This window comes from Eutrigla gurnardus (assembly GCF_963514095.1).
Source record: "Eutrigla gurnardus genome assembly, chromosome: 1".
NCBI lineage: Eukaryota > Metazoa > Chordata > Actinopteri > Perciformes > Triglidae > Eutrigla > Eutrigla gurnardus.
In genome coordinates this window covers 3,179,796-3,198,632 of record NC_139915.1, presented here as the reverse complement: position 1 = coordinate 3,198,632, position 18,837 = coordinate 3,179,796, and the positions used below count along the sequence as shown (strand labels likewise).

The window sequence follows — 18,837 nt, the reverse complement described above, 5'->3', positions numbered from 1 at the left end:
TTTTTTTTAAACCCCCCCCTCTTTGATTAGTGGACTGTGAGTATTGACAGCCTGGTGTGTGTGATGATCACAACAAGCTGACGGCAGCGAGCTCGATAGCCTCCAATACCATCTGTCTGGTATGGATCTCTGGAGGTGGACGCCTGTTGGCTTGGGAGACGTTCTAAAGCCTCCAGGGCTGCAGAACAGAGCTGGAGGAGGTGGAGCTCCCCACTTGAAGCTGTTCAGTCATCTTCACACACAGAAGAGGGACCGGTGGAGAATCCCCACTCTTTTTCATGCCCTGCCTCCCGCACACACACACACACACACGCAGAGAAAAGCAAGTGTGATCAAACGCGACTGTGATGTCTTAATTAAGAAGTACTAACAGGCTTGATTAAAAGGAGAGAATGAAAGGATCCATCAATGAAAGGAGCAATTCCCTCATCAGCTAACGGCAACACGAGTGGATGGGAGAGGGAGGAAAACAGGAAACATCAACGGAGCAGAAATATGCAAAGAGAGGAGGAGAAGTGAAGCATGCCGCAGTGTGATTGAGACGGCTTGGACTAAGTTACGGACGAGCAAAAGTTTAGTTGATGTGCGACCTCCTGCAGCGTCTTTAGGATCCAGACGTTTTGCTGTTTGCAGACAGTATTCAAAGAGACATTTGGCTGTCAGAGTAATGCTGCAGCGTCTGACCCAAGTTTCCTTTTGGGTCACGTTCTACATGGATATGAAAACAAACAAACCAGGCCATTACCAGTGACAGGCGTACTCTCTTTACCCATGGCTCCCACTCTCCTCTCTCACGTGTCTCTGCGCTTTTAAAGGATTCAATTAACCTGGAATGAACTACGGAATCAAGCAAACAGATACGGTCTGCCTTCCCATCTCTGATCCGACTGCGCTCCACTCTGGTTCCCTCGTCTCCTCCGTCCCCTCCAGTCATTTCTCCTCTCCTCTTGCTTAACTCCTCTGTTGCTTGGGTTTTAAGAAATACAGAAAGAGCAAAAATGAATGAATACTGAGTTAAATGCTGTGAAATCCACTCTAGTTATTTCATTCATTTCCACAAAATAGTTGAAAATTGTTTCTCAAACTAATACTGCTGTGGCGCCGAGTAAACTGGTTGGCTGAGGATTTGGACACGGAAGCAGACGTTATTGAACATCAGTTATAGCCTAAAGCAAAATGGCATGGGAGTGAAGAGTGAACTGCCCCAAACGCCTCTGCCACACAAATAAGTTGTATAAAGCCTTTTGGTTCTCCAGAGGCAGCTGAATAAATCCCCTGAAGTGATGTCACTTGAATCAACATCATTTGAGTCTGAAGATGGAAATTATGAAAACCTCGGGCACAGATACCAGACGTACGCAGACCGCTCTTCTGTGCTCGAGGCTACGAGTTAGTCACCGCTAACACAACACACCTGAATGTCCGACGGAACTGGCTCAAGTGCATTGTGGGTAATATAGGCAGCACCATGGATGCTTTTCTTTCCACCGTGAGTTCCACAGTGTTTTAGGAGCGCATTGCTTAATCAGAAGGATTGTGAAAATTTGCTTTTCATTCACTGCCATTTATTTACATTTCATATTAAAAATGCAAACATATTTAACCCAAGAGAACGCCCGTATATAATTTAGCATGATATTTCACATATACGGCCACATGGAGCAACATAACAACCCCCTGTTCTGCTGCAGACGGGACACCTCAGCCTGCTGACAGCCCACAGCCTGACTCTGTGCTGCTGCAGAGCTCAGCACAGCTGTCTGTTGTCCGTTTCTTCCGATCTCGATCTCTTCCTGCCTCACTCCCCGGCTTTGTGCCCGCTCAGCATGATCATGATATACACCTCTGCCTGGTCATCTCTTTGAAACTCTCCTGACACGACTCAAAGCATGACATACATACAGGACGTACTGTATCTGAATAATTGGGATGCTGTCCTCTCTCTCAGAATAAAAAATAAGACTTATACTTATGCTACATGAGGTGGTGTGAATCCACAAAAACGACTTTAATCATAAACCGTTGTCATGCACCGGGCCCTGCACTACGAAGCAGGATCTGGGGTTAGCAAGCTAACTAACTACAGTGGTTCACTTTTTACTGATCACCATGGCGACAAGGCTGCACACATCACCTGGTCTGGAGCAAAAGATCAACCAATGTGAACGCACCACCTACTGACCAATCACAGGTCGGTTTGCAGATTCTGAGATAGCATTACATGAATATGAAGAACTTAAAGTCATAATCCAGACTCATGTCATGAATTATGCTTCTGTATTTATGCTATTAAGCCCATTTCACACCACCAGGAATGAAAGAATGGAGATAACATTTTCCTACATGCAATAATCTCTTCTATTCTGTTAGAATACATCTAAGTAACATTAACTTTATGGAGTCAGACTCGGGCTCTAGATGGTTAATATGTGATATTATCAATATATCAATTTATGCATTCACATACTCTGGGATTTGTTGCCAGCTGTCCTTCCTGCATTTAACTTCTCTGCATTTCCCTATTTTAGTTTGTAAACGTGTCCTTGTGGCTGCAAACACCGGCACCTTTATGTGAAGACGTTCGTAGCCAGACCGAGAAACCCTGCGTTGACGTTAACGAGTTGCTCACCACCGACCGCTTCATGGGATCGCAGCTGTTAGGATTAGTTAAGCCAGATAACCCAACGATAGCCTGGGTATCTTGCTTCGTCCTACGGTGCCTCGGGGCTCCAGTAAACAGTCAGAGCTCCCTCTATGGGGCACGCTAAGATTACTTGTGTCAGCATTTCAACCGAGCACTGGCACCGTGTTGACACGCAGCAGATGAATATTAAACCTTGAGAAACAAAGATGTGCTCCAAGCGAAACCCTGTGTAAATATTTTTCATATGCACACACAGACGCTCACACAATCTTAAGCATCCCTCCCAGCAGGCACAATCACACTCAGGCAGATAATTCAGTGTCACAGGGAGCCTTGTCTCTGACCCTCTGGCCCCCTCCAGACAGAGGAAGCAGCTGGACAGGGACCCACGGCTGCCGAACTCACTTCCCCCTGGGATCTGGAAGGAGAAGAGTCCCCTCTCTGCCTCGGAGAATGACCAGCTGAGCTTCCCAAGCTCGGTGTGCTGTTATGTCTCCGTGTCCAAGGCGGTCTGAGGAGGATGCTTTACAAATGAGCAGCTGATAAAGAAAATAGATTACAATGCGCTGTTCTCGGGTGATATTACCTGCTGTTCAGGGCTGGAAACGGCATTACTTTTAGATTTTCATTATTTTTGGATAAAAATAGACACTCTTCAACCTAGTGCCTCATTACTTCCCGTGTTAAGTCTTTGTCATGTACATGCGCTGCAGCAACAATCCTGTTAGAGACCTAGTTTAACGTATATATCACAGAGAAGTCGGGTTTCTCCAAAGTAGCAGCGTTTACCAATCTTAGTCCTCCTCCCGATAAGAGAAGCACGTCTGCATGCGTGTGGTTACTACAGAAAGCTGATGCTAATGCTATGTCTAAGTGCATGTAACATACTGGGTGTGAGACTCTGGTTTGGTTACATGCACGCACGCACGTGCACACACACACAGTGTTGTGAGTGGTGAATGGGGCCTACTAAGTGCTTATCAATATTGTATGGTAAAATGGGAAATGTGAACATTTTTTTCAATTGCCTTGGCAGCCTAATGAAATATTAAACGACAAGAGAGCTTTTGTTTTAGCATATTACTAAGAAAGGGTAAACATGAAATTAATATTTTTTTTAAGGGAATGAGACATGTCTATTTCCTGAGGTCATCGTTTATAGATTGAGACAGATATCCCTGTTCCACGCACATATGTAGTTTAGGTGCATTTTTAAATTAAACCGTTAAATTCAGCCCCTAGCAACCATGCCAGTATGCAGGTATGATATGATCTTTAATGTGTCGATTAAAAAGCCCTGCCCACTCTGCCATTAGCAGCTCCACGCAGCTTCAGCCAACACACCCTGAGGCCTCGGATGTTGTAAACTGCCACATTTATCTGGATGAAGCACGTTTCATTGCATGTTGTTTTCCCCTCTTTTAAAAGACTGATTAAATTGAAATTGTGATTAAAGAATAACCATTTTTCGAAATAAACATCTATATAAATATCAGCTTTATTCAAAAATGATTGAAAACAAAGGAACGTACAGTGCAGACGAAGTGAATGAGTCAGTCTGAGTCACTCTGAGCTTTAACGATGCGTCGGGTTGGGCTTTCACCGAGAGTCCCAAAACTATGTGGTGGCCAGAGCTGCACAAGACAAAGAGTGGAGAGAAACAGCGGGTTAAGAGAGAGATGTGACTCACCAATAACACAATCAAAGGACTTCCAATCATTATGTGCAACACTTTATCTCACTTCTGAGACACATTGGCTAATATGGCTTTTAATGATGCGTATGACTTCATAGAAGATCTTGTTATTTCATCAGCTGTCGCTATAGGGCCTCCAGTGGAGTGCCGCCGTCCAATCAGATGGACAGAAGGTTGGCTGACCCGTTTCCAGGGTCGTGGTTGCTATGACATCCAGTGACATGACAACACAGCAGAATGGAAAGCTAGACAATATGTTGTCCAGGCTTTGCTCAATCAGACACACTTGCTTTGAACTTCCAACTGACTCGCGTCTCTCTTGTGCTTAAATGTGGCCGTGCTGAACCAAATGAAGAGACTGTAAGAACCACTTCCTGATTATCACTTTAACATAAAAAAATAATTAAAAAAAACATGATAATAAACAGTAAATTCCCCTGTTACCTTTAAGCAAACACGCCCTCGGATGAGGGCATAAGGAATTGGGCCATAGCTCCTTGAGTCAGTGGAATTCCTAAGGTTATCCCCTTCTAGCCATACATGGCCTTTTGGAACCTAAAAACATCAGCACACACATGGAAAGAGGGCAGAAAGGATTAACATGGAGGCCATTTTACCCAACAGCAAATAGAAAGAAAAGCTCAGCGGCACAACTCCAACATGTAAAAAGTGAGTTGTTCTATTACGTTATTACATCTTAACCCCTCCCCCTACACGTTGCCTCAGCTGTCCCTCCCTCCTCAGTCTATCTTAACGTCAACCTGCCTGTCCCTCTTTAACCCCGAACGTCTTAGGAGAGGGGTCATGGGTAACGGGCAGGGTCGGGGGGGATTTAGAAGAACTTCAAACGGGGTCATTAGGCTGTTGGCTGAGATCTGCGCCCCTCTTACCCAGGGACGGCGAAGCAAGAGAGGGGCCTGAGATAGCTGGGCAGAGAGAGAGAGAGAGACAGAGAGAGACAGAGAGAGAGAGAGAGGGGAAACTGGAGATAGAAGGGCTAAGCTGCGGCTAGCAGCAGTGTCCAAGGGTCTCCACCGCGGTCCGACCTGCCAGTGGGGCGGTCAACCAAGCGGCCTCTAATTCACAGTGACACCAATTATGATTAATCTCATCACTTTAGGAGAGTAGGCTTGTCAAGGCCCTAATTAAGTGCGCTGTCCCCCCTATATGTGCAGACAGGATCAACAACACATTATATTGTCATAATGGGCATCACAATCCACGAGTCTATTTCTGTGTTGCTGAACTTTTTAAAGGCAAAAGTCTTCTGGCGGGGGAGAGAGAAGAACATGAATAAAGAAACAGAATATCATCCACACTCAGGTGACGTCACGTCTCCGTATTTCTGAGTCCCGTCGCCCTGGTCTCTGATCAGTCCTACTGTGGGACGCCGCGCTACATTTCATATTCCATAATTGAGACGGATGATATGACATAATCACGAGCCGGTGACATGTTGACCTAACACGAGGTAAACAACTCACTGGATAACGACGACACAAATGAATATCATTAAAGGAGTCATCTGAGAACCATATGTCAGCATGCTGGATTCCCACCATTACACCTCATTAACATGGTAACATATGTTAGCTCCCAAGCACAGGAAAAAGAAACACAATCGTTTGTCATCTGCCAAACCAGAACCCCCCCCTTTTCTTTTCATCTTCTAGAAAAGAAAAGCATCATCTTGGTTGTGCTCATCCTGGAGATGTAGAGGAACCAATCACCTCGGTTCTATTTAGGATCCACTATGAAGATCAATGAACCCGATTGACAACAGCGAAAGTTAGCACTTGGATTTTGAGTCCTGTAAAACAAATGACCTCACAGAAAGAAACCCGAGGCCGAGTAAAGACCAAAGTACTTTAAGGATCAACCAAACTGTATTCAGAAAAGTGAGAAAGTGAAGAGATGTGAAACGTGACCTGCTGGCAGTGTGAGGAGGAAAGCTTATGCATATCACCTTGCAAGTCACAGGTGTGTGACAAGGAGGGGGGGGGGGGGGGGGGGGGGCACAAGTCAAAGGCGAAGCTCTGAAAGAAAACCTGCTGGATGCAAAGCAGCGGCGTATCCAGATAATGCACCCTCCTCGACTCGGCTTGTCAAACACAACCACCGTTTCAAGCACCTTTAAATTGCCACAAAGCAATTAGCATCACGTTTACATGCACATAAAAGGGTGCGTTTCACAAGTCAGAGGAAATCGTTATTGGGAACATAACAGTATAAACATGTGGTTTTGACAGTGGATCGGATGAAACTGTCATCAGGCAGATGTTTCCAACCGCAAACATTTGCAGAGATCCAGGTAGGCAGAGCACAGGAGTGGAGTATTTCAGCGTTTGACGGGCTCTCCACGGCAGAGACCGTCCTGAGGTTGCCGGCGGAGTCAAAGGGAGGCATTGTGTTCCTGTCAGACGTGTCGAGAGCTACTGAAACGGGAGATCCGCCTGTGCCGAAAGTGTGTTGTTTAACAGCCGCACCATTACAGCGCTCATTACATTAACATGATTGAGGTGGTGGATTATGTTCACCTTAAATACATAGAGATCATCTTTCGCCATATTACTCGTCTATCTTTACTGCAGAGAACATGTGGGGGAGAATCTCATCTCTCTCTCTCTCGCCGTCAACCTCTCTCCCCCTTGCTTTACTGTAATATTAGGGATCAAGTGTCATTGTTTTGACACAATAGCTCAGACAAAGAGACGATTCTTAAAAAGGTGACAGGGCAATTAGTCTGCTCCTGGGTGTGGGAGGGTGGAGGGGACCAGCCTCTCTGTCAGAACAAAAAGAGAAGGTGATGACAGGATCTAACCTGCTTCTTTACAGGGCCAGCCATGACGCCTCACACCATCCCAATAGTCACACAACACAAACACATACATCCTCTGGGGGGGGGGAACTCCCAAACATTTACGTTAACAGCTACCTCAAATGCTGTCACATAAACTGGTGATTTTGCTGCTGGGAAAACTGTGAACGTATATATTAGGCTGCATGATGGAGAAAACAAAGCTTAGTGACAATCGGAGCAGAGTCGTCATTATTTGAAGCTTCTAACATGCTTGTGAACTCTTTAGATGTAGGGTGTAACCATTTAAAAAAGTTAAACACAAATACAACGCAACACTTTTTCATGTTAAGCAGTTTCACATAATGAGCAGCAGCGTGCATGACAGAAACCTGAAGCAGTGAGAGACAGACAGATTTATTTACTATTACACATTTTGGCAATCAATGTATCGTTTTAAATTGTTCAACAAACAAAAGGAACCAAATATATCCTCCTTCATGCTTTAGAAAACTGTTATTTGAATATGGTCACGTTTGGGACAGTTACAAGGATAACACCATTTTGGGGACCTAGACGTTAAGATGTGCATTTTTTTAATCTATTACTAATAAAAGAAAAGAACAATAGATGAATTGATAATGAAAAGGAGTGTTGATCGCAGCCCTAAACTAAAAACACATTGGACTGTTTAATTCACATTGGATGAACAAAAGCCCTGGTATTAAAATGTACAATACCCGATTATATATTGTCCCACCAACACTGATCAAATCTTATTTGGATGAACTATAATTCATTAGAGTCCAGATGCAGCAGTTCATGCAATGATTGGTTATTTTGGTATGACCTCCTGTTTGAAACATTTGAAACTAACTAAAGACACTAACATATTCATAATGTGGTCTTGATTGGGATGAATTGACAGAAAATATGATTAATGATCACACGGCCACCAAGACACTGTCATCCATTGATGTTTTAGGTGATTGTGAAATATAAGTGAATGAAAGCGAAGGAAGTCCATAACATTTGATGGAGAAAACCAAAAATACAGTAGCTGTCCACCTAGTGGGAAGTTTAAAAATGCCTCAAACGTCTGTCAGTCCACCCTGGGATCAGTGATATCAGCTGTTAGAAGTCCAGCCCTCTGTCTGTGGGAGTGGAACTAGAAGAGGAACCCTCTTTGTTTCCTGCTGCATTTGCTGAATGACACTTACAGGCTTGGCCTTATTCCATGTTTTGCTGAACTCATTCAACAGTCTGCCCATAGTCTATGAAATACACAATAAATTCAAAAACATGCAACATGCGATGCAACCTTGTGGACGTATGTGCACAAACACACACACACACAAAAAGCCATGCGCGCACACACACCTCCGCCCAGCCATCAGTCTGTCCAGTCGGCTGGCACTAACTCTAACAGGCTTCAGAGAGATTGCAGGCCTGAGCTGTGGGCGTTGGGGAGAGTAGTAATAGAAAAGCAATGACAGTGGTTTCAGCAGCAGAACCCCTGCTCACTCTCTGGTTTTATCACTGTTCTGAGGAAATATAGGTGTTGTCAAAAGCTGATATTTTGACCAATGACACAAAATGGATGTGTGCAGTCGAACAATGTAAACAACTCTTGATAGTCTATAGACTGCTGTACAGACACAAAGAAAACCAAAGACTCGGACAGTTTTGCATTATGCATAGAGATTCTGTCATTTCAGAGTGAAACAGGGACATGTAGAAGTACTTTTCTACTTTTCTACATTTCTATGTTTTCTAGGAGTTCATGTAGAAACACTTTTATATTTCTATGACTATATTGTGTTTTTCTATTTGTGATTTGTCTGTCATAATGTCCGTGTGTGGCTGTTTTTTATACTGGGATTGCCGAGTGCCTGTCTGCACAACAAATTTACCAGCTGGTATTAATAAAGAAACCTTGAACCTTGAACCTTGAAACAAACTGTAAAAACCTTCTTCATTCGTTCTCTATTTTTACTTGATTCTTTTGAACCATTTGTTTTCCTTCCAAAGAGACTCCATGAAACCTTCCAAAGCAGGAAATCACGAGAAATATAAAACATACTCACGTAAGAGTGGGACTTGAACAGGTCGGATGGAGAACTTGTGCAGACCTTGTCACCCTCCAGTCCAATAACCCTTTTACAAATGTTCATATTTGGGTCAGATGGACTCTTTGCAATTACTATATCACCCCTGGAAAGAAAAAAAGATCATTATATTATAAGATAATTACAATCACTTAATCTGTGACATTCATTTACAAAGAATACCCTGTTGTGCGTTTGATATTTGGAAGAAATGTCTCTAAATATTCCAACATGGTTACTGTTCTCTCTTTTTGCCTGCTGCATATGAATCCACCGAATGGAACCCACTTTTGTATTTTGCAGAGCTGACGACTCATCCGTTCAGAGAAGACGATATCATGGCTGACGATGGTGGGCTCCATGGACGGACCGGAACACTGAACGACAAACACATGATCATTTCTCCTGCATGGATGAGTTAACATCATTTAAAAAAAAGGACAAAAAGATGAGTAATTATTCATTCTGTAATCTTAATAATACGAACCACCACTAATTCTCCAATGTATTCGAAGGCACAATGTGCAATGCAGCCATACTGGACCGTGTAGCCCACGAAGCCCAAGGTCTTCCCCAGCACCCTGCGGAACATCTCCACCTACGATACAGAACACAACGCAGGTTACACACTGTCATGGTCAGCACACGCTCTACACATATGGTGGTGAGGGACGGTCCAGTGTTTGACCCATTTATGGTCGGCTTATGTCCTTTGCAGGCTTTCTAAAAACAAAAGGCTGTTTGGGGTTTAATTTCTAAAAAAAGGTGCGGACAAGGTTGTCACACTTGGCCTCCTGCTGAGATGGCACATTCCCTGGTGTTTCATTCACGGAGGCTGAGCGGCCAGTTCACACCAGAAAACTGCCCTGAACTCTGATCCAGCGTCGGATGGATCAATCAACACCTCGCGCTCAGGTGATGGACAAACACAGAGGCTGTGACGCGTCCAGCCAAGCAGCGAGTCCCTGACACCGCGCTGCTGCCTCCACCGGCGGCACCACCGTCATTAGAGCAGTTATCAACTTCTGTCAACACCACGGAAACACAAAGCCTCGGCCCGGCCGCACGCAAACACACGCAACGACGGCGACGACGAGCCGCGTGTCTTCTGAGCAAACAGCCCAGCCACACTCAGGTTATTGACTTTTACTCAAGCTGCAACCTGTTGGCAGGAGAGAAGAAAGTAAGTCAATCTTTGCACTTTGCCTTGCAGGGTGTTTACGCAGGCACACCTGCACACACACACACACACACACACATGCAAATACGCAAACAGATTGAAACTCTGTTTTTTTTAAGATGCAGCTTGGCTTGGAGGTTAGTCTGCAGTTTTTTTCTGAGCTAAGGCTGCTGTCCTGCCAGTCCACCACAGGGTAAAGAAATCTCTTTCTATGTCTCCTTATTCCTTCTGTCTCTTTCCCTCTTTCTCTCTCCATGTCTTCCCTCCCTCCCAGGGTATTATTAACAATAGCAAGTAGAGCGGAAACCAAAGCCCCAAATCCTCAGAGCTCTGGGAATGACTTCCCAAAGATGGACACGGATTAGACCCCCAATTTCTCCCTTGCCCCGCCACCTCCAACCCCCTTTTTCTCCCCAGGTCCCCAACAGACCGGGTGTCAGGTGGCTCTCCCAGCCCTGCCAAAGGTGTTACCCCTAATCCCATTACCCCCCTCCGCTCTTCTCAGACACACACACATACAAACACATACACAATGCTCTCCCATTCATGCCAACTATATTCCACCTATTAAACCCTCCATCTATGCTTTCATCCCTAGCATGGTTTGTCTCTTTGGCCCATTCACCGTCCTCTCTGATCCAAAAAAGACCAACTCCATCCGTTCACCTCCCTGTGTGCTGCTACTCCACTCTTTCCCCCTGTTCCCTGATCACCCCTGGCAACCCTTTGCTTTTTGCCGCCAGTGTGACAAACAGCATTCGAGCAGGTGACAGGAGATATATATATATATATATATATGTGTGTGCTCAGCACAGGGCCCAAATGAAGTGCCCCTTTCCAGGCTTATTCTGCTCCCTTGGCCTGTTCCACTGGAACGGTAAACTCCCTCCTCCTACAGCTGGCACAATGACACCTCTGGCCCTATAATTCCTCTGTTGGGAAGCAAGTGGTCTAAAGGTTAATGTGAATCTCTAGGTCTGCACTAAGGCGACATGTTCAACTCTATTTGTCTTGCCCTAAGCTTCCTCCACAAGCCTCTCTGTCATTGCAGCACTGTAGCGCACCCTCAAACATGATCTCACATGTGCTCTTCCTTCTGCTAGGCTGGGGATCAGGAATGTTTTTTTGCTAGTGCTCATTTGCAAAGCACAGTGGACAGCCTCCCTTACAGCTGCCCTCATATCTCCGTTTCAGATCCCCCCTCCGTTCTAGCCTGCATTCATCATAGGTAGGGATTAAGGGACTTTGCATAACAAGATCACACGGCCAGTGACTGATATCAAGAGAGTCCATATGCAGCCGCCTGGTTTTCTAAGGCACCCTCTGTTATTGATACTGTGTGCCTGTGTGCGTGCATGTGGTATGATGCGGTGTGACTGTGCGCAGACAAAAGAATTACCTATGTGTTTCACAGAAAGTGTATATGAGCTGCAGTGACTCCTGTGGGATTCAGAATGAGGTGGACGTCCACAGAGACCCCTGATTGGATCTCTATTACCTCCCAACTCCCCTGAGCAAAGAGGCAGACAACAAACGCCATCTCTTGCCATAATACCCAGCAAATGTGCGTGTTTGGGGAGCGCCGACATTAATTGAATGCAGTATTACAGCTGTAAATTAACACAAAGTCCCTCCATTAATCCAGGATTACACACCAAAGATGTTCATGGGAAAACAAAGAAAGTCAGTGCAGTGCTCTCTGCAGAACCATCTGTGGCCACCGACCTCCCGCCGTGCCTGCACAGCGCTACAGTGGCAAGAAGAGGGGGATCCCAAATGAATAGCTGTGGACGGAAACACCTCATTGTGTGTTTAACTCTGTGATCCTCTTACTGAGGGAGCCTCGTTCACTCAGGGATCACAAGATGAAGGGTTTTTTTATACCGACTGAGTATAAAGTACAGCAATAATGGGGATGCCTATCACTGCGTCGACCAATCTGTCAAAAAGCATTTGAAGTGGAGCATTTAAGACGCTGCAAAAATAAAATGTCAACTAAGTATATTCCTGCCATCTGCATCGACGTGAATGAAGAGGCTTCCTGAACGTTGACAGACACATCCAGGAGAAAATGGAAACGCTCTCTCAGAAGTTGGGCACATTGTTATTGTTCTTTCTTATGATCAAACGTGATGCTCCCAGAGGATGGAAACAATGAAATGACCATGGCAATATGGTAACGTTTAAGTAAATTGTCATTGGAGCTGTCACAATAATTAACGTTATCGACATATTGTATGACAAATAGACGTGACCTAAAAACGGCCTGTTAACATGCTAAAAACGGAGCCTGTGAATCTATTTTATTTATGTTTTTGTTTCGTAGATTTATTTCTATTTGTTTTTTCACATTTCAATATTGTTAAGAATTAAAAGTTAATTACAAGGAAGTGGTTACGCATGATGGATGGATATATTATTATTTCTGTGGCATAAAATGGTCTTAAAATGACCGACTGAATTAATGAATAATACTGTTTATGGTGATTAACATAAAGATATATGCCAATGCCATTAATATTTCTGTAAAAAGAATTGTAGATCAAAAACACTTTCTGCTTCAAATCAGCATTTTTTTTCCCTATTTTCTCAGTTATGCTGGCAGGTTGTGTTTTGCTAATTTACCCTGAAAAAGCTCATATATTGTAACTCAGCGACTGTGGGACAGCATGCGAAACAACAATGTATAAAGGTGAAGTCAGCAAAGGCACATCTAAACTGATACCTTATTAATAACACATTATTGAAGCCATAAGGAAATATTCAAAATGGAATTAGCACTTCTGGTCTCAGGAGATTTGAACCTGCCACTGGCTGAGTCCTGTTAATTGATAAACATGGCCAGTCTATTAGAACCACAAAGAGAATCCCAATCCAAACAGCACATGAGGGCCTTGCAGCGGACTCCTTACACAACTAAATTAGGAAAACATGGGCTGAGAGAGAGCTGGGCAACAGGGGGGCTAAGAGGCTTACAAGCCCCTTGTCAGATATTCTTTTTCTCCCTGAGGATCCCAGATGGAAGGGAGTCTGGAGGAGCAGGCAGCACCAGAAAGGGGACAGATCCCACCTCTGATGTCTTCCTGTGGGCAGCAGAAGGCAGAGGAGGGTGGGGCGTTAGTCCTGTTGCGCAGAGCTTGATTTGATCTTAATGTGATCTATAAAAAGGAGGTTTGGCAACCAGGGAGGGGGGGTCTGCTTCCACCATCAGCCCGATCGGAGATAATCCTGCTGATTTAGACACAGACACCTGGCTGGATGGAGAGTGACAGATGTAAAAGTCCCAGTCACAGAGTACTATGTCTGGCCCCCATCTCCTCTGGGTCAGCTCTCTATCAGAGGCTTAATTTAAGCAAGTGATCTCCATATTGCTCTTTTCATTGTTGCTAACGGCAACATAGCCGTGAAACAGCTGAGCGAGGTTACTATTTGAAGAGCTGAGGGTTTAGACCTACAATCAATGGGTCAGCCAGAGCAAATAATAGCCAAGTGATATGAATACAACTGCTAAGAATGGAAAGGAAGTGTGGGTTGACAGAGTCCCCAGCCAATTACATAGAATGGAAAAATCAGCCACTAAGCCTTATTGTATTGACCACAAACGAACGCATGGTGCTGGCCTGGTGCGGAGTGAATTGACAGATCTTATCTGGTGTTGTATCAGATTCACAAAGGAGTTTGTGTTTTGTCCCCGCCGGCTCACGACAAAGCCCGATAGATTTTAACGCTCGCTACTGACAGACACCCCAACCTCTGATTTTTAAGAATGTGATTTCCTTTCATTTTGAAATATATTATTAATATATTTCAAGTCAGTAAATATGCTAAAAAATAATGCAAAAATAATGCTATTCAAAATATGGGATGTTGAGTCCAAAATTAACTCCATACAAAAGCATCCCTTGTTGTACTTTTGCCCTGAGCATATAGCATTACTTCCAACGCTGGCAAAACAAATACGGCCCATGCTGATGATAATCTGGCATCCCCCGGACACAAGACGTGTACCGCTTCTTGCAGTTCCACACCGACGGCAGAATTACACAGAAGAAACCCAAACAATCGGACCAGGAAAGCTCTGACATGTTATGACTGCTGCCATTATATAGCTCAATCAGATACAGAGACTGATGAAACTGACAAACGCCACGGAAAAAACACGCACAGATGACACACTGAAAAAAGGTGGAAAATTATGTTATTTTTGTACAATTCGGCGTCTGTATTTACACTCTCACAGACTGAATTGTGCTGCGTTGGGTTAAATTGGGATCGGAGACAATTAGGCGGCTGTGCAGACGACGTGGAGAAAGTTTCCACAGCAACGTCCTCCTGCATCTTCCTGCTGCAGCAGACTCTCCTCCGTCTCAGATGCAGGTCGGTCAGTGCATCTTATTTGTCTCATATAGGCTTTCCACAATGCCCAGTGTTGTCAGTCATGATATATTCCCTTGGTCTGCTGTCAGCACGTATAAATCTCAACAGTACTGTCAAAACAGCAGGACTGCTCCGCTGTGAGCATCTGTAAAGTGAGCAGTTGGGCTCTTGCCTCCTCTGGAGCGCTGCAGTGTCCTGTGATCATGTGTTGCCTCTGGCCTCCCTCTGCCACACAAAGCTGTCTTAAGGATTACACTGATCACTCATCAGTCCGCCAGTATTAACACTGGACGTTACAGTGTACGAAAGAAGCCGCCCTTTCCCCGCCTGCGGTTTTTGCCCGAACTGAAGGAACATTCTTGAAACACGTGAAAAAGTTTTCCATCGTCAGTCGGCGTTTTGACTTGTCGTATTAGGGGGAAGCACGTTACTTCACTTTAATGTTGGCTCCGTTCTATTCAAGTGTGGATGGCAGTGTGGAACCAAAGCAACTTAATTAATATTTATCTTTCATTTTATTATGTATCTGGGCTTTTCGTGGCTTCGTTAAATATCACACATTCCCTCGCAAACTCACAGTAGTCCTAGCAGAAGGTCTTATTCACGTCAGATGGGCAGTCACAATGTACACATTCCACTTGTGTTGTGAAATGCTCAAGTCTGAACGTCTTTTTGATATTGTAAATAAACACTGATCATATTCTAGAGTGGATTGCTATAAAATTGAATAGATATTTAATAAATTTTCCCATTCCAAGAAACCCTCCAACCCAATATGATCGGGGAAGTGTCATTTTAAATTAACGTTCAATGAATTAAAATGACTATTATAACCACAAATACACACACACACACATCACAACATGTTGTTTTGCCATTTGTTACATTTCTGCTCTTTAACATTTAGAATTAAAAAACGTTGTTTTACTGTACTGCACTGTGTATTTGCTATTTTTAGCTGTGTTTAACAGCTTTATTCTGTGACTCACAAATGCAAACTTGCATCTAACGGTCCACTCACTTTGTGGCAGTTCAAGCCACTTTATGAATGACGTAACATATAAAACGTCACGAACGTCCTGCTTACTGAACATGTCAATAACAGTGCTGGTGATTGAGGTTCATCTCTGACGGACACGGTTGGAAACCAAGGCACCGATTCTGCTCTGCAGTTGAACCAACACGGTCGTGTCGGCGTGAAGCCAGGCACTGGGTGACGTTTGATGACGCGGGAAGCTGCTGGCCATCGCCAAGAAGACATGACGTCACGTTTACGGACACATCGTGATGAAATGACGAACTTGTTCTTTTTTTTTAACTCACCTGTCTGTCTCAATGCTGCGACCGCGCTTCTCTCACAACACTCCCTTTGACAGCTTTCACCCCGGAACAACCGCTGCCCTCATTGGTCGAGAGCCGGCAAAGCCCTCTGTGATTGGACAACGACGCTCAAAACACACACGAGCGTCACAAACAGTATGGCGGCCTCCATGAGCGCTGCGGGTAAACCGTCAGCCGAGCGGTCCGCGTTCACTTCCACGAGTTTCCAGAAGAGAACACGCAGCAAGTTGGTCTCCATACCCGGAACCAGACCGTCGGTCCAGAACGGACAGCTCCTGGTCTCCACCGGGGTGACGTCACTCGACTATCTGCTCGGTGGGTCTGCTTGCTAGTGTGACGTTAGCGCCAGCTACACGGCTAACTGTTAGCTGGATGATGCTGATGATGATGAGGATGATGAATGAATGAATATCAACGTTAGCGTTATGGATACTACGCAGATTTCTGTGTCTCTAGTCGGTGCCTTTTCATATCCTGTCTTTTATTTCATATTGAGATGTTCACGGCCCAATAATTAAGCATCCTCAACTTTGTTTGACCTTTTGATATCCCTGTTTAATCTTTAATCTGTCCTTTAAACATATTGCATTGTATTCTTTTATTACCAAACCTGCCAAAACTGATATAAAAATGATAACTTTTCATGTTGTTTGATTGACAGTTCATAACACAAGTTGTATACACTTGTAATGTTATAAGCACAGTGTACTCTCTCCAGTAGCAGATATTTAAAGGCCATTATGCCATATTTCCCCTCTTAAATAGAGACATAAATATTGCATCTTTGGGATGTTGTGAATCCAGAGATTCTCATAAAATATATATAGTTTTTTTTTGTGTGGCTGATATCTAACTTATCATGCAGGCTTTTTGTTTAACTAACATGTTCTGAGTTTTGACAGAAATGTCACAATTAATGGCAACATTGCGCCTTATTTATTGACTTATTCGTCTATAATTATAATTATGTTGTCACTAAGAAAAAAACTGTAAAATGCATTAATACCACCGTACTTTTCTGCACTGACACACAGGAACAAGGTCAAGCAGAATCCACTAACATTGTGTGTGAATTTAATGAAGCAATCCGACTTAATTCGGTCCTGCTCTTGTGCTCGATGTCACAGATTACAAGGACATTTGAATAGAAAGTATTAGGGTTAATAACACCTGTTGTGCTCCAAGTCAAAGTGCCCGCTGTCATCCAAAGGGAAGCCTCAGGCGGTTCACATTTATTCAGAGTAAGACGGTATCTGTGACTGATATTATTTGTAAAGAAATCTGACTTGTTGTTTTTTTTTTTGTGTCTTCACAAACAGGTGGCGGGTTAGCAGTTGGCACAGTACTTCTCATAGGTGAGCCCTGTAAGGTCCCATTAAATGATGACTTCCTTAATGTGATGGTACTTCCTGTTGAAACAGGCAGGACATAACACGTTGAGCAATCAATCAGAAGTTCAGACCAATCAGCTAACAGTACGGAGACAACGGTGGTGTGTTTGGACAGAACAGCCAAACAGGCAGCATGAGGTCATTACTGGAAAGGGGCTATTAACCAGGAAGTAAAGTGCACATTTATTTGGATAATAGCTTTATATCTATAACTTCTGGTGAGTCCTTGTGCTGATAATGACTCACTAATCATTGTTATCACATAGTCTTTAGTTATAGCCATTTATAAATGGGACTAACTTCTATCAAATAATACATGTTGCACATTAAACAGCCTGGTGCATGTGACTCCATGGTACAGTTGACTCTTATTGAACCACATCAAACCTTTTTGTCTTAAGGCTGCATGAGCAAGTTTGATGTGTTTATCGTAGTTGTCATAGCAACGCTTCAGTCGCTGAAGCCATGTTTTTTTATTTTGTTCTGTCAGATGAAGTTGCCTTTGTTGGTGTTCAGAAAGATACAATATTAAATACTGTAAGCCGGGGAGATGCATATATGCAACTCTTTTCTGATGCACAACGGTCTTCAGCTTTTCTGGCAACTCTCTCAATCAAAAGTTGTATGGATTTTTAAATGACACTGCATTAATCCATTCATGGTATTATAAATGAATGTATCCCCTAAAGCTGAATCCTGCAGTTTGCCACAGCAGATCCTGTTCTGGGCGTGGTTGTGGGTCGTGTTGTCACCGTGTGAATGGAAAACAGAGTGATGACCTGAAGGTCTCGAGTTAGAATCCCAGGTGTTCACACGTCCGCTCTGCTCCCTAATTGATATGCTCATCTGCATATGTGTTCCAGAAGTTTTCAGAAGTACATTCAAGGCAAGTGGATTTCAGGGCACATAAATGTCTTACACTGTATTATTATTGTTATTATCATTCATCATAGGCGAGGCTGTATGCACTGGTAGACGGTAAGGTTAAGGTATTCTTGTTTCCCTTGAAGCTGTAATTTGTGTGTAGCAAAGGCCTATACCAACTGATGATATTGCTTTGCCCTTTAATTCACCCCCCCAATCGATGCAGGAGTCAGTGATTATACACTAATGCGTTCTTCCCTTCCATTTTGGGAATCATTGTACGGTTGGTTTCATCTGGTAATGAGAGACACAGTAAAGGTGAAACGCGTGTGTGTGCTCTCTTGTGTTTGTCTATGAAAGAGTGGTGTGTGTGTGTGTGTGTGTGTGTCTCTGTGTGTGTCTCTGTGTGTGTGTGTGTGTGTGTGTGTGTGTGTGTGTG

At 43.9% G+C, this 18,837-nt stretch overlaps 2 protein-coding genes across 2 annotated transcripts in view; one reads left to right on the top strand and one right to left on the bottom strand.

The window, feature by feature from the left end:
• Nucleotides 1-4,126: 4,126 nt before the first annotated feature.
• Nucleotides 4,127-16,230, bottom strand: immp1l (inner mitochondrial membrane peptidase subunit 1). The gene is made up of 6 exons (XM_084015295.1): nucleotides 16,126-16,230; nucleotides 9,733-9,843; nucleotides 9,534-9,622; nucleotides 9,225-9,351; nucleotides 4,785-4,895; nucleotides 4,127-4,278 (listed from the first exon to the last, which is right to left on the bottom strand). The coding sequence occupies exons 2-6, from the start codon at nucleotides 9,835-9,837 to the stop codon at nucleotides 4,198-4,200; spliced, it is 513 nt and encodes a 170-aa protein (XP_083871421.1). The 5' UTR covers nucleotides 9,838-9,843; nucleotides 16,126-16,230; the 3' UTR covers nucleotides 4,127-4,197.
• Nucleotides 16,196-18,837, top strand: part of elp4 (elongator acetyltransferase complex subunit 4) — a 49,165-nt gene continuing 46,523 nt past the window's right edge. The window contains exons 1-2 of the mRNA XM_084015285.1: nucleotides 16,196-16,458; nucleotides 17,463-17,498. Coding sequence (XP_083871411.1) covers nucleotides 16,281-16,458; nucleotides 17,463-17,498 — 214 coding nt within the window. The 5' untranslated portion in view covers nucleotides 16,196-16,280. The remainder of the gene's footprint in view (nucleotides 16,459-17,462; nucleotides 17,499-18,837) is intronic.